Source organism: Gasterosteus aculeatus, chromosome 11 (assembly GCF_964276395.1).
Source record: "Gasterosteus aculeatus chromosome 11, fGasAcu3.hap1.1, whole genome shotgun sequence".
Lineage (NCBI taxonomy): Eukaryota > Metazoa > Chordata > Actinopteri > Perciformes > Gasterosteidae > Gasterosteus > Gasterosteus aculeatus.
In genome coordinates, this window is record NC_135699.1 from 18,375,564 (window position 1) to 18,388,932 (window position 13,369).

At 50.3% G+C, this 13,369-nt stretch overlaps 1 protein-coding gene across 5 annotated transcripts; it reads right to left on the reverse strand.

The window, feature by feature from the left end:
* Window positions 1-2: 2 nt before the first annotated feature.
* On the reverse strand, window positions 3-12,566 carry med15 (mediator complex subunit 15). Of its 5 annotated transcripts, XM_078084271.1 has the most exons (19): window positions 12,377-12,565; window positions 10,604-10,691; window positions 10,463-10,514; window positions 9,969-9,992; window positions 9,747-9,890; window positions 8,984-9,270; window positions 4,733-4,785; window positions 4,462-4,702; window positions 4,269-4,337; window positions 3,021-3,107; window positions 2,306-2,424; window positions 2,110-2,237; window positions 1,899-2,033; window positions 1,681-1,744; window positions 1,543-1,609; window positions 1,289-1,446; window positions 995-1,161; window positions 538-636; window positions 3-447 (listed from the first exon to the last, which is right to left on the reverse strand). In XM_078084271.1, exons 1-19 carry the CDS (start codon window positions 12,442-12,444, stop codon window positions 308-310), a joined length of 2,190 nt encoding a protein of 729 aa, XP_077940397.1. In that variant the 5' UTR covers window positions 12,445-12,565; the 3' UTR covers window positions 3-307. The 5 variants fall into 5 exon arrangements, with proteins under 5 accessions (XP_077940397.1, XP_040047277.2, XP_077940396.1 ...); XM_040191343.2 differs by having other exon boundaries at window positions 3-444; window positions 4,462-4,785; window positions 12,377-12,566; XM_078084270.1 differs by having other exon boundaries at window positions 3-444; window positions 3,021-3,086; window positions 4,462-4,785.
* Between the last annotated feature and the right edge of the window lie 803 nt (window positions 12,567-13,369).

Genomic DNA, 13,369 nt, shown 5'->3' on the forward strand with positions numbered 1-13,369 from the left:
GCTACGGTTCACATCTTCAGTTTTTTTTATTACGATAGCAAAAAAAAAAGTTAGTTCTTCGCTCCTGTGGAAATGAACTAAACCGACCACGCGTTGCATTCAGGGGCAGAATATATATTGGGACAGACAAGCACCTTTTCCCTTTTGAGTTCATTTTATGTACAAGCTCAGTTTGCCCAGAACGCACTAGGCCAGAAACATCCTCCCCGATGGGGCCTTCAGGGACTAAGACGAGCGTGGGAACAACATCTGCAGGTGGTTTACACAGCAAGAGGACCGACACCTGAGATCAGACAGGGGCGGGGCTTCAGGCGGCAGACAGACAGGCCTGGCGGACGCTCTGGGCCCAGGTGTTCAGAAGCTCCGTCACAGAGTGTTTGTCGGGGAGCTGCAGAAGTTTGGACGTCATGTTTCTGTGGACCGTCTGCAGGAAGCCGTTCGCACCTGCTGGAGCAGGGCAGCAATCATCACATGGTCAACCAGACTTTACTTGTCACCACATGAAGACCAGGTGCTTCTGGTGCATGGGGGTCTCACCGTACTGGTCCTCCTCGTCGGCCCAGTAAGGGCTCTGATCAGGGTAATCTGCTGGTACGCTGAGCTGCAGAGGAGGAACGCTGGGAAGGTTCTTATCATCTGAGGAGGTTAGAGACCGAGGGTAAGAACATGCTCAGGGCAACAGGGCAACATGTTATGGTGGGTGGTTACCATTTCTACTGGTCCTGATGGTCTACCTTTCATTCTACTGGTCAACCACGTGTACTAGTGGCCTACAGGTTTGGATAGTCCTTTATGTCTACTGGTTGTGATGGTTTACCATGTCTCCATGGTGTCCAGTTTTTACCGGTCTGCCACGTGTACTGGCGATCTCCGGGTTCAACTGGTCAGTTATGTCGATTGGCTCTGGTGGTCTACGGATTGGTCCCTCGTGTCTACTTGTTCTAGTGGTCCTCTGGTTCTACCACGCGTCATGTCTACTGACTAGTGGTCTCACCCAGCTTGCAGACCAGGTGCACCGTCCCGTTGTTGCTGCAGTAGGACGGGTCCAGGTTCACCAGGAACTTGATGTCGAGCCGAGCAACCTCTCCTTGAAGGATGTTTGGGATGGACTGACGCTCGTCTTCCTCGTGCTTCCTCTTCCTCCCGGAGAAGTTTGGCGCCCTAAGAACAAGTATCAGAACCACAACAGGTCAGCTGCCGCCTCCAACCAATTCATCCCGAGTCCCTGGACCCGAACCTCTTTGAGGTTCCCAGGTTCTCTCTGGGTTCTCAACCCCCCCAGACGTACGTGATGGGGGGTCCGTGGATGGCGGTCATGGCGGGGGCGAAGGTGCGGTACAGCGAGTGGTTAAAGACGGGGGAGCGGATGTTGGCCATGACTGCGTCCAGCAGCGGTTGACACAGGTACTGCTGCTTGTTGGGCAGCTGGGGGGGCGGCGGGGTGGGCTGGAAACAACAGGGTCACACGGTTTCATTTTAACCGGCTGGTCCCCGTGGCAACCACCAACACTTCTTCCGTGACCATTAGTGCCTCGGACTCACCACGGCCATGTCGTTCTTCAGCTTCTCCAGAGCGATCTCACACTTCTGCAGCGTCTTCAGGGGACACCTGAAGAGGACAGAGCGGTCAGAGGACAGACGGGTCACAGGACAGACGGGTGTTATTGAGGAGGACTCTACCTGGTGTTTGGGTCCGTCAGGATGTTCAACAGACTCTTCATCTTACTCAGGTCTTTCTTCCTGTCTGTCGTCACAAACACAACTTAATATTAATATCGTCATGGAACCGAATGATCAATCATCAGGACCACAACGGGAATCCAATGATCTTTTTTCTATCAAACCATTAAACAGTCCGTTTGTTGTTTGGGGAGCACTGGGGTGAAAGGCTATCTGACCTTCGTTCTTGTCAATCTTATTGATCATCCTGCGCAGAGGTTCGATGTATTTAGAGAGCTGTTTCAGTTTCTCCATGTACTGCTGGTCCTCCAGAGACGTGGATCCAGGTGGACTCATCACAGAGCCGGGGTTACCTGTAAGACAAGAGGGGGCAGGTGAGAGAGGAAAAGGGGACAGGTGAGAGACTGTTTGCTGGTCCCATCGGCGTACCTGGGGTGTTGAGCGGTCCAGGTGAGGGTACTCCATAGTTGAGGGGGGTCCTGGCGGTGGCGGGGCTCTGTGAGGGCTGAGGAGACGGGCTGGGCTGGAAACCCCCCGGGGACGGAGTGGGACCGGAGCTGGAGACAGTTTGCGTAAACTCAGTACAAAGTATAAGACTGTACTATAGTGGGAGACCTGGTCGTACCTGGCTGAGTTGGGCTGTGAGGAGGGGGGCTGGGGTGACGGTTGAGGGGGAGGAGGCATCGACAGCGGGGTTTGCACCTGCCCAGGTGAAGGCGATGACATCATTGGCTGCTGTTGGGTCTGTGATTGGGCGAGAAGAGACTGAATAAGGTCTAACAAGGACTTCAGAGACCCCGCAGTCCGACTCAGTGAGCACATCTGGACAGCGCGCTACATCTGCTTCTATCATTCGTTGTGGCCGCTGTTGAATCCGTCCTGATGCTGTGTGAGCAGATTAAAAGTCAACGCGCACACAGGAATGTTTGGCAACGGCACGATTGAAGCGAATGGCGCGAAATAAAAAATTTGCCCAACGCTGTATTTTCAAAGCCAATGAGGGTTGAGATGCTCCGCTGGTCATCACGCCGTCCTGCTGCCACAGCCTGAATGTACTCCACGAAAAGGAGACACACTTGCAGGCGCTCTGCAGCGGAGACTGAAGTCAGTTGGTGTCTAACCGAGAGACGCCGGCACCGATCCAAGCCGACCATCCCAAAACAGTGAGACAAGCGGTGGAAAATGCACCAACAGTCGCTGTGCACCAGTATGGGGGGGGGGGGGGGACACACGTGTACGGCCCCGCTCTGATTGTATACAGTTTCTTTGTAATCGAGTGTATATAAAGCAGATCATCTGGTGGACATCATGGGGTCAGAGGTCCGACTACGGTTAAATACCTGCTGTGTCATTGGCTGTCCTCCTACAGCGGGTGTGGGGGGGTTCTGAGGCATCCGGGTCGGAATCTGCATCACAGGACGGACCAACTTTAGAGGACACACAATAGGACAGGTTAGCAGAAGCACACACACACGTTGTCTTTAGTTTACCCCTTTTTATTTGACTTTTTTGTCTAATACAGAAACAAAGACTAATTGTGAGGAACCGTTCACCGTGAAGTGCTTTGGTGCAGGTTGTGCATGTGACACAACTGATCACATGCACAACTTGCACGCGCACACTAGAGCTGTCAAACAATGTTCTAAATTTGAATATTAAAAAACAAAAAACAACAGTAATACACAACCATTTTGTGCTGAACGGAAGCTATTTACTTAGTATTTACAATGTTGCTGGTAACCGTGTTAGCAGCAACGAGGTCATCGAGGCAGCACTTTGCCCGAAATGGTTTCTGACTCACCAATCAGATTATTTGTACATAAAATCCACTCGCCACTCTTTCCTCGCGACGGAGCGTCTTTACACGCCTTCAGTCAGTGGCGCTCAATTGGCAGAATGGCGAGGGCTGAATGACGTGCTGGTCTGGTTCCGAGAACCGGCAGCAGGTTGTTCAAACCACAGTGTCCCGTTGAAGTGCAGACAGTCTCACGCGATGACAAAGAAGGACAACAGCACAGCTGCTGACTGAATCTCTTCTTTGATAACAGTCGGTTTGAAAAAATCCGACAATTTGTTGCAGCAGTGACCTCAGGCTGGCGTAGACCTTCCTCTTTCTATCAACTATGAGAATTCCTTAAGTCTGTGATATCGGCGGACACCGTGGCCGTCATTTTGACTTTGAATCCGGCGGGAATTACTCTCACAACACAGCTGGTGTGCTGACGTCATCTCGATTTTAATTGGTCCATGTTTGATACGTAACATAGATGATTATTGGCATAACCTACTTGTGTGACAGCCGGTGTGACACCAAAGTCAGCCTAGACAGGCCAACAAAATGCTTCGGCCCCTGGTGAGGAGCTTTTGGAACGTCTGCCAGAGATGTGGACAGCTCTTCCCCCAAGTCTACCAAAGATTTGACCCCTCCAAGGAGGCTCTGATGTCCAATGGTGTCAGAACTTCCTTGAGGCCAACTGAAAGTCCTCCTACACGCTCTACCACGACTCCTCCCACGGCTGGGTTTTTGTCCTAACACAATTTATTTATCACTACAGTTTATTACACATAGAGCTCCTGGCTGCACTCACCTGCCCCGGAGCGCCTGCTGTTGCGTTGTGTTGCGCCTGAGCTGCAGCTTGCTGCAATGATGCACGGGCCTGTTTTCACACACACACACACAGAGTTCTGGGGGTGAGCTGGAGAGAATGCATAATGATGTAATAGTCAGAGTTTATCAGTGGCAGAGCAGCCTCCAGCAATAAGAACCACATTGAGACTCACCTGCAAGGTCTTTTGCAAGATGTGCTGACCCGGCTGAGGCTGAACCTGCTGCTGCTGCTGCTGCTGAACCATGTGCTGGATGGATTGGACATGGGCCTGGGCTTGGGCCTGGGCCTGAGCCTGGGCTTGGGCTTGGGCTTGGGCCTGGGCTTGTGCTTGGGCCTGGGCTTGGGCCTGGGCTTGGGCCTGGGCTTGGGCTTGGGCCTGGGCTTGGGCTTGGGCCTGGGCTTGGGCCTGGGCTTGGGCCTGGGCTTGGGCCTGGGCTTGGGCCTGCTGCTGGAGCTGCAGAATCTGCTGCTGCTGCTGAATCCTGGTCTGGTGCATCTGATCAAAAGAGCATGAGAGACAGATATCAGTATATGTGATGTTAACAACTAAAGAGTTAGAGTGGTTTGTGCCAACAACTACCGCTAATCTCCAACCTGTCCAAAGTCCTTGAGAAAGCTGCAAACCATCCCAACTCAAGTCCCACCTCAATCTCCATAATGCCTACGAACCTTCCGGCTTCTGCTCAAAACACAGCACAGGAAACGGCGTACTGAAAAATACAAATGTTGACTCTGGCTTCCTCACCATCCTCAACGCCGCCTTCGACACTATCAATCACTCCATCCTCCTCTCACGTCTCCTGTACTCCCTTGGCATAACTGGCACCGCCCTCTCCTGGTTCACCTCATATCCCTCAGACTAACCTTGACTAATTTATTGCCATTAAACGAGTATAAATCCTCCACGGTGTCCCCCAAGGTTCCGTGCTTGGTCCCCTCCTCTTCATCAATTACATCCTTCTCCTTGGCCAAATCATCCGTCGTCATGGCCTCAACTTCCACTGCTACGCCAACAACACCCAACTCTACTTCTCCTCCGAGAACATCACCGCAGTCACCCACTCCACTCTCACTGACATAAAATCATGGATGCAACAGAACTTTCTCAAACTCCATTATCCATCTTCAGCCGCTTATCCGGGGTCGGGTCGCGGGTGCAACATCTCCAGCAGGGGACCCCAAACTTCCCTTTCCAGGGGCCCATTCTACCAGCTCTGACTGGGGGATCCCAAGGCGTTCCCAAGCCAGAGCAGAGATATAATCTCTCCACCTAGTCCTGGGTCTTCCCCGGGCCTCTTCCCAGCTGGCCGGGCCTGGAACACCTCCCTAGGGAGGCGCCCAGGGGGCATCCTCACCAGATGCCCAAACCACCTCAACTGGCTCCTTTCGAGGCAAAGGAGCAGCGGCTCTACTCCGAGCTCCTCACGAATGGCTGAACTTCTCACCCTATCTCTAAGGGAGACGCCAGCCACTCTCCTGAGGAAACCCATTTTGGCCGCTTGTACCCGTGACCTAGTTCTTTCGGTCATGACCCGTCCTTCATGACCATAGGTGAGGGTAGGAACGAAGATTGACCGGTAGATCGAGAGCTTTGCCTTCCGGCTCAGCTCTCTTTTCGTCACAACGGTGCGGTAAAGCAAGTGCAATACCGCCCCCGCTGCTCTGATTCTCCGGTCAAACTCACACTCCATCTTCCCTTCACTCGTGAACAAGACCCCGAGGTACTTGAACTCCTTCACTTGGGGTAAGGACACATTCCCTACCTGGAGTAGGCAATCCATCGATTTCTTGCTGAGAACCATGGCCTCAGATTTAGAAGTGCTGATCCTCATCCCGACCGCTTCACACTCGACTGCGAAACGCTCCAGTGAGAGTTGGAGGTCACAGACGGAAGATGCCATCAGGACCACATCATCTGCAAAAAGCAGTGATGAGATCCGCAGCCCCCCAAACTGTAGACCCTCCTCCCCCCGACTACGCCTCGATATCTGGTCCATGAAGACCACAAACAAGATTGGTGACAAGGCGCAGCCCTGGCAAAGGCCAACCCCCACCGGAAACGTCTTTGACTTACTGCCGAGCACCCGAACACAGCTCTCGCTTTGGGCGTACAAGGATTGGATGGACCCAAGCAAGGATCCCCTCACCCCGTACTCCCGCAGCACCTCCCACAGTTTCTCTCGGGGGACCCGGTCATATGCTTTCTCCAAGTCCACAAAACACATGTAGACTGGTTGAGCATACTCCCAAGCCCCCTCTATGATCCTGGAAAGAGTAAAGAGCTGATCCGTCATTCCACGACCAGGAAGAAAACCGCATTGTTCCTCTTCAATCCTTGGTTCGACTATCGGCCGAACCCTTCTTTCCAGCACCTTAGAGTAGACTTTACCCGGGAGGCTGAGTAGTGTGATACCCCTGTAATTGGCACACACTCTCTGGTCCCCCTTTTTGAAGAGGGGTACCACCACCCCGGTCTGCCACTCTTTTGGCACTGTCCCAGACTTCCACGCAATGTTGAAGAGGCGTGTCATCCAAGACAACCGCCCAACACCCATTGCTTTTAGCATCTCTGGACGGATCTCATCAATACCCGGGGCTTTGCCACTGCGGAGTTGTTTGACTACCTCAGTGACCTCCACTAGGCAAATTGATGATGATCCCTCCTCCGCCTCCAGCTCCACCTCTACCAAAGAGGGCATAGTAGTTGGATTCAGGAGTTCCTCAAAGTGTTCCTTCCATCGCCAGATAACCTCCTCAGTCGCGGTCAACAGTGTACCATCCTTACTGTACACAGCTTGGATGGTTCCCCGTTTCCCCCTCCTGAGGTGCCGGATGGTCTTCCAGAAGCACTTTGGTGCCAACCGAAAGTCCTTCTCCATAGTTACCGCGAACTCCTCCCATACTCGCTGCTTTGCCTCCATCACGGCAGAGGCTGCTGCTCTCACTTCCTCAAACTCAACTGCAATAAATCGGAAATACTCATCGACGGCCCTATGATAATTAAAAATGTCTTTCATAGTGCTCATTTAGGGAGTGACTGTCTTGAGGAGTCAGAGGGCAAAGCAGAAAGTGCCAACCAGGCAGACACAGGTCTGATAAGGATGAGAGTTAGAGACACACCAGGCACCATAGAACACTCACGCTTTGTTCCTTATGTTTACATTAATGTCAGGAGACCACACATTGCATGTGATTGGATCTTGTATTGCGGCATGTGGACCTGCTCCTTCCCGACGCCAGTTTAGGGCGAATAGAATCTTTTCTTCTATATCTAAAAACAAGTATAAAACAATGTTCTTCCAGATGTCCCCAACCGGGCTTCCCATTTTTTATCACGTTCATTTGTTCGTTCCTTCTTTCAATTACCACCCTCATCCGCTCAGCCCTTCTCACTCAACATTAATGCCTCCATCGTCACCCCTCCAGGCTGCTCTGCAGCCTCGGTATCCTCCTCGACCCCACCCTTTCTTTCCTACCTCATGCCAACCACATCACAAAGGCTGTCTCCTTCCACCTTAGGAACATTGCACGGCTCAAACCCTCCCTTCTCCTCTGCCACCACCAAAATTCTCACCTATGCTCATCCATCCATAACCTCCCGACTTGACTACTGCAACAGCATCCTCTCCGGCTCTCAATAAAATCCTCAACAAACTCAAAGATGTTCAGAAGTCTGCCGCTCGACTGCTCACATCCACCCGCAGATATTATTCACCACCTACAAAGCCCTAAACAACCTGGCCCCTATCTCTCCAACCTCCTGCCCATCGACGCCTCAGGTCCAACGATGCAAACGCCATGAAGGCCATCAGGACCAGGCTTGGGTGAAAGGGCCTTCTCATCTTCTGCGCCCCCCCTCTGGAATGCCCTTCCCATCAGTCAGACAGTATCAGCATCCATACAAGCTCTGTAAAAACACCTCTTCAACCTCACCCTCCACAACGTGACCCACAGCTTCTCCTCTTTATTTTACACAAATGTTCTGTTTGTTGTTCGCGTCTGTTGGAAATACTGCAATGTCTGTTGTACAATAAGGTGTGTGTATGACAGCGGAGAGAAGATGACGCTCAGGATGTGACGTGTGTGTGTCCACTCAGTGTCTCATGGTGATCAGATGTATGTCTCAGGATGAAGAACATGACGGTCCTTGTACAATGAGATCATTGTGCGTTTATCGCACCTCATCCCAGTTTACATGTGGGGGCTGGAAAAGAAAACCGTGGCGCATCACTGTGTGTGTCCGTCAACTCTGTCTCCTGGTTAAATGAACATTAAATGTCCTATTTTTGAGGATTTTACATCGGTGTCCAGTAGTCATTTTTCTTACAGCGTCTTTGGGTACTTAGAAAAGTGCTTTTTAAAATGAAAGTGTTACCTTGAATATTACATTACAGGTCATTTACCTGATGCTTTTATCCAAAGCGACTTACATTACACTTTAAACTCATGGCTTTTTTTACATTTTGCCCGGGGAGCAATTAGGGGTTAGGTGTCTTGCTCAGGGACACTTTGACTTGAGACATGGGGCAGCCGGGACTCGAACCACCAACCTTGCGGTTCCCTGGGCACGCTCTACCCCCTGCGCCACGACAACCCCATGCTCATAGACTCTTGTCAGCAGCCAACGCGCTCAGAGATGATCACTGGGCGAGATGCTCAACCCCCCCCAGGGGTCTCGCTTCAATGCTTCATACCTGGTTCTGCTGCTGCTGGTTCTGTGCCTGCTGCTGGTTCTGAAGTTGCTGGTTCTGGTGCTGAAGTTGTTGATTCTGGTGGTGCTGCTGCTGTTGTTGTTGTTGTTGTTGCTGCTGTTGTTGTTGTTGTTGTTGTTGTTGTTGCTGCTGTTGCTGCATCTGCACCCTCAACTGCTGCTGCACCTGAAACTGCTGCTGCATGCTGTTCTGCTGCTGCTGGAAATGTTGGAACTGGATGGACTGCTGCTGCACCATCTGCTGCATCGGCATCTGTCCCGGACCCCCGACTGCAGGTGGCGGAGAAGGAAATGAAGGACACAACCTGGCAGCGTCGGAAATACACGAGGGCAAAGGGCAAAATCGCCCCCAAGAAATATAATTTTGTCCCTGATATCACTAGGAGAGGGGCAAAAAAAACCATAATTTCCTCCAACAATAATTGCAATTTAGTTAACTTGTCAAACAAATCGTAGCCTTAAGCCTACGATGTGTTTAGCGCATACGTCTGGAGGCGCAGACGTATGCGGCCCCCTGCGTCTGCGTCTCTTTTCACACCTCCTTGCGTGCGTCGACTCATTTTTCTAGACGAGCATCAAGCGACGCAGCCTCCTGCAGCACCAGGCTGTGATTGGTCTGCTAACTACGTCCTTTACGGAGTCTCACATTTACGTTTTCATAGCACGATACCAACAATATTAAAACACTGAATGTTTACGAGAGGACACACACACACACACACACACACACACACACACACACTCACTAGCTTGCGGGTTTCCGGCCACCATCTGCATCGGCCCCATGGACCCCATGCCCCCCACCGGAGCGCCGGCAGGCCGAGGCCCCATCCCCATGACGCCGGGCCCCCCCCCGACCCCAGTCAAGTTAGTCAGGGCGTTAATGGGATCTAGCGGAAAAGGCAGAGCACAGATGGTGTTACGCGAGTCCGGCAAAGAAAAGTGAACCAGAACCAGAGTCCACTCACCTGGACCTCCGTGCGTCTTCTTATCTGTGAATGAGAGACAAGCTATTAACGAGTCCGTGCATCCTTTATTCAAACCTTTATCACAGCCAGGAGCTCATTGCCATCAGCTTTCATCTTTCCTACGGTCCCTGAACACATCGTGTGTGACAAAAACATTTGTCTCATTTAAAATCTCTGCTCCAATAAACCTTTCACTTTCACTCTGACCAGATTATATTCTCTTCAGGAAGTGAAAACACAGCAGAAAGGAGAGGATGAAAATAGAGGTTTAATATTTACAACATAGGTCCGGCTGGCGCAAACATTTAGGATATTTATATTGTTAACTTTCTCAGTTATTCTGAACTAAAAAGAGAGTTCTACTTCTCGTCGTCATGGTTCCATTTTCTGAGAATCTGGACTTTTATTTTGAAAATCAAAAAAAGACAGAAAAATGTGACAAAAATCCAAGAAACTTCCTTAAAGAGTCAAACTGGTTCAGGTTGGACACTTACGGATGTCTCTAAAGTGAATGATCAGCCTCGCCACCAGAGACAAATACTCCTCCTGGAAATAAGGAGCGAGACACGTCACAACACGTTAAGACATCTCTAGATATACATGTTCATACACGGAGAATCATTTATTATACTTACTCTGGATTTGGCTTTGACATAAACGTGGTTTTCCATATCGTTGCTGGACTTAGTGTGTGCAGTTCCTGCCTTCCTCATCGCCTCCTCGCTGGGGGGGGGGGGGGGGGGGGGGGGGGGGGGGGGGGGCACAAGGATCAATAGCCGATCTCTCCCCACTGCTCCAGGCTTTTAATTCATTCTCAATTAGTCGTGAAAACACATGTACGATTATTAGACAATGAAAATAAAGTCATATGTATTTTTTTATTGTACGTTTATAGATGTAGGTCCAACATGGCGCTGACGGGGGCCCACGATGCTGTTTTCTCTTTTTGTTGTTGTTTTCTGCTGCTCAGACGGACCGCGACACGGAGTCTCCTGCAAGACGAAGGGTGGAGGAATCTGCTTCTACTCCGACAGCAGCTGGTGCAACGACGTAACGGTGATCCGACAACACGGTTCTCCTGATCTGGAAACTTTCTTCATCAACTGTAAACTATTTTACTCCCCCGTGAGTTCGCTTCATTCATCCTGGTCGGTGTTTACAACGTGCACGAGGCACAGCGGACACTCGCCGACCAGATACGCCGTGTATCGGAAAAAAAACCAAGCGATACTCATCCCCAGTCACCAGTTTGTCCTGGTCCTGAAGTTTGCGGATGACACCACCCTCATTGGACTCATCTCTGGTGGGGACGAGTCCGCCTACAGGTGGAGTCTGACCATCTGGTGTCGTGGTGCAGCCAGAACAACCTGGAGCTCAACGCTCTAAAGACAGTCGAGATGGTTGTGGATTTCCGGCGGAACAGAGCCCCACCCTCCCCCATCACCCTGTGTGACTCCCCCGTCACTATTGTGGATTCCTTCCGTTTCCTGGGCTCCATCATCACCCAGGACCTCAAGTGGGAGCTGAACATCAGCTCCATCACCAAGAAGGCTCAGCAGAGGTTGTTCTTCCTGAGGCAGCTGAAGAAACTCAACCTGCCAAAGACGATGATGGTCCATTTCTACACGGCCATCATGGAGTCCATCCTCTGCTCCTCCATCAGCGTCTGGTACGCTGCAGCCACAGCCAAGGACAAGGACAGGCTGCAGCATGTCCTCCGCTCTGCAGAGAGGCTGATCGGCTGCAATCTGCCGTCCCTGCAGGACTTGTTCGCTTCCAGGTCTCTGAAGCGAGCTAAAAAGATGGTGGCCGACCCCTCTCACCCCGGACAAAACCTGTTTGTGCCCCTTCCATCTGGCAGGAGGCTGAGGTCCATCAGGACTAAGACCTCATCAACAGAGCCGTTCCCCCACTGACTGACTGACAGCCCACATGCACATACACTTGTCACTTTCACATACACTCACAACACAGTTGTGTAGAGTCTGGATATCCTATTTTTATTTGTAACTTGTATTCCTTTAGTTTTAATCTAACTCATGAGAAACAAACAATAGATGTCGCAAAGTAATCGAGCAAAGAGTCAACGTAAACTGGCTGAATGAACTTCAAGTAAGCAGCTAAAATGCTAATAATAAAACATGATCGAGCGTTTTTTTCTTAATTGTACGTAGGCCGAATTGAAAAAGGGACGCATAGCTTTCTAATCAAATCCGCCCCGGGTTCGTAGACTCGGGTTACCTTTGGCTTCTGACGGGTCCGTCTTAATTTACACATTTTTAAGCATGCTCTGCGGTGAGGCGCTTTCTTGTGGAGCTCATGCTAGCTTAGCTACTCGGGCTAACTCACCAGACACCAGTAACAGTGATTTTAGCCCCAAAACACAACACAGAAAACAAACGTCTCACATCTGAGCGACGACTTTCTGCCGGAACTGCGGACTCCTCCAGTCGCTGTCCGGTCCCGGGACCTCCATGGCAGAAAGAACGAGTTAGTGGAAGCTTTCTGCTGCAAGTTGAATGTTTCCCCCGCTGCTCTTCCTCCTTCCGCTCGGAGCAAAATGGCGGCGGCTGTGTTTTCTTAAAAAAAAAAAAAAACTCGATACCGCCGCGTTCTGGAGGAGCGAGGAACTGTACAAGTACCTCCAAGTACATACACAGTGTAGTACAAGTACCACTAGTAATACATACTGAGCTGTACAAGTACCTCCAAGTACATACACAGTGTAGTACAAGTACCACTAGTAATACATACTGAGCTGTAACAGTACCTCCAAGTACATACACAGTGTAGTACAAGTACCACTAGTAATACATACTGAGCTGTAACAGTACCTCCAAGTACATACACAGTGTAGTACAAGTACCACTAGTAATACATACTGAGCTGTACAAGTACCTCCAAGTACATACACAGTGTAGTACAAGTACCACTAGTAATACATACTGAGCTGTAACAGTACCTCCAAGTACATATACAGTGTAGTACAAGTACCACTAGTAATACATACTGAGCTGTACAAGTACCTCCAAGTACATACACAGTGTAGTACAAGTACCACTAGTAATACATACTGAGCTGTAACAGTACCTCCAAGTACATACACAGTGTAGTACAAGTACCACTAGTAATACATAATGAGCTGTACAAGTACCTCCAAGTACATACACAGTGTAGTACAAGTACCACTAGTAATACATACTGAGCTGTACAAGTATCTTTAGTAATGCTCACTTTACAGTAAAAGTACCTCCAGTTACACACACTGCTACCTAACAATGAAATGCTCTTACAGAACAAGTACTACTACCACAATATAAAATATGACGTTATGAAACAGGTACTACAAACACATTGTGAAATACTTTGTGATTTACAGAATAAGAAGTGGATTCAAAAAC

Coding starts and splice junctions, on each gene's coding strand:
- med15 (XM_040191342.2), bottom strand. CDS start 12,444: ATGGAGGTCCCGGGACCGGACAGCGACTGGAGGAGTCCGCAGTTCCGG. Junction 2,425..3,020: donor GACAGCCAATGACACAGCAG/GTATTTAACCGT, acceptor GCCCAATCACAG/ACCCAACAGCAGCCAATGAT. Junction 637..994: donor GCACCTGGTCTGCAAGCTGG/GTGAGACCACTA, acceptor TAACCTCCTCAG/ATGATAAGAACCTTCCCAGC.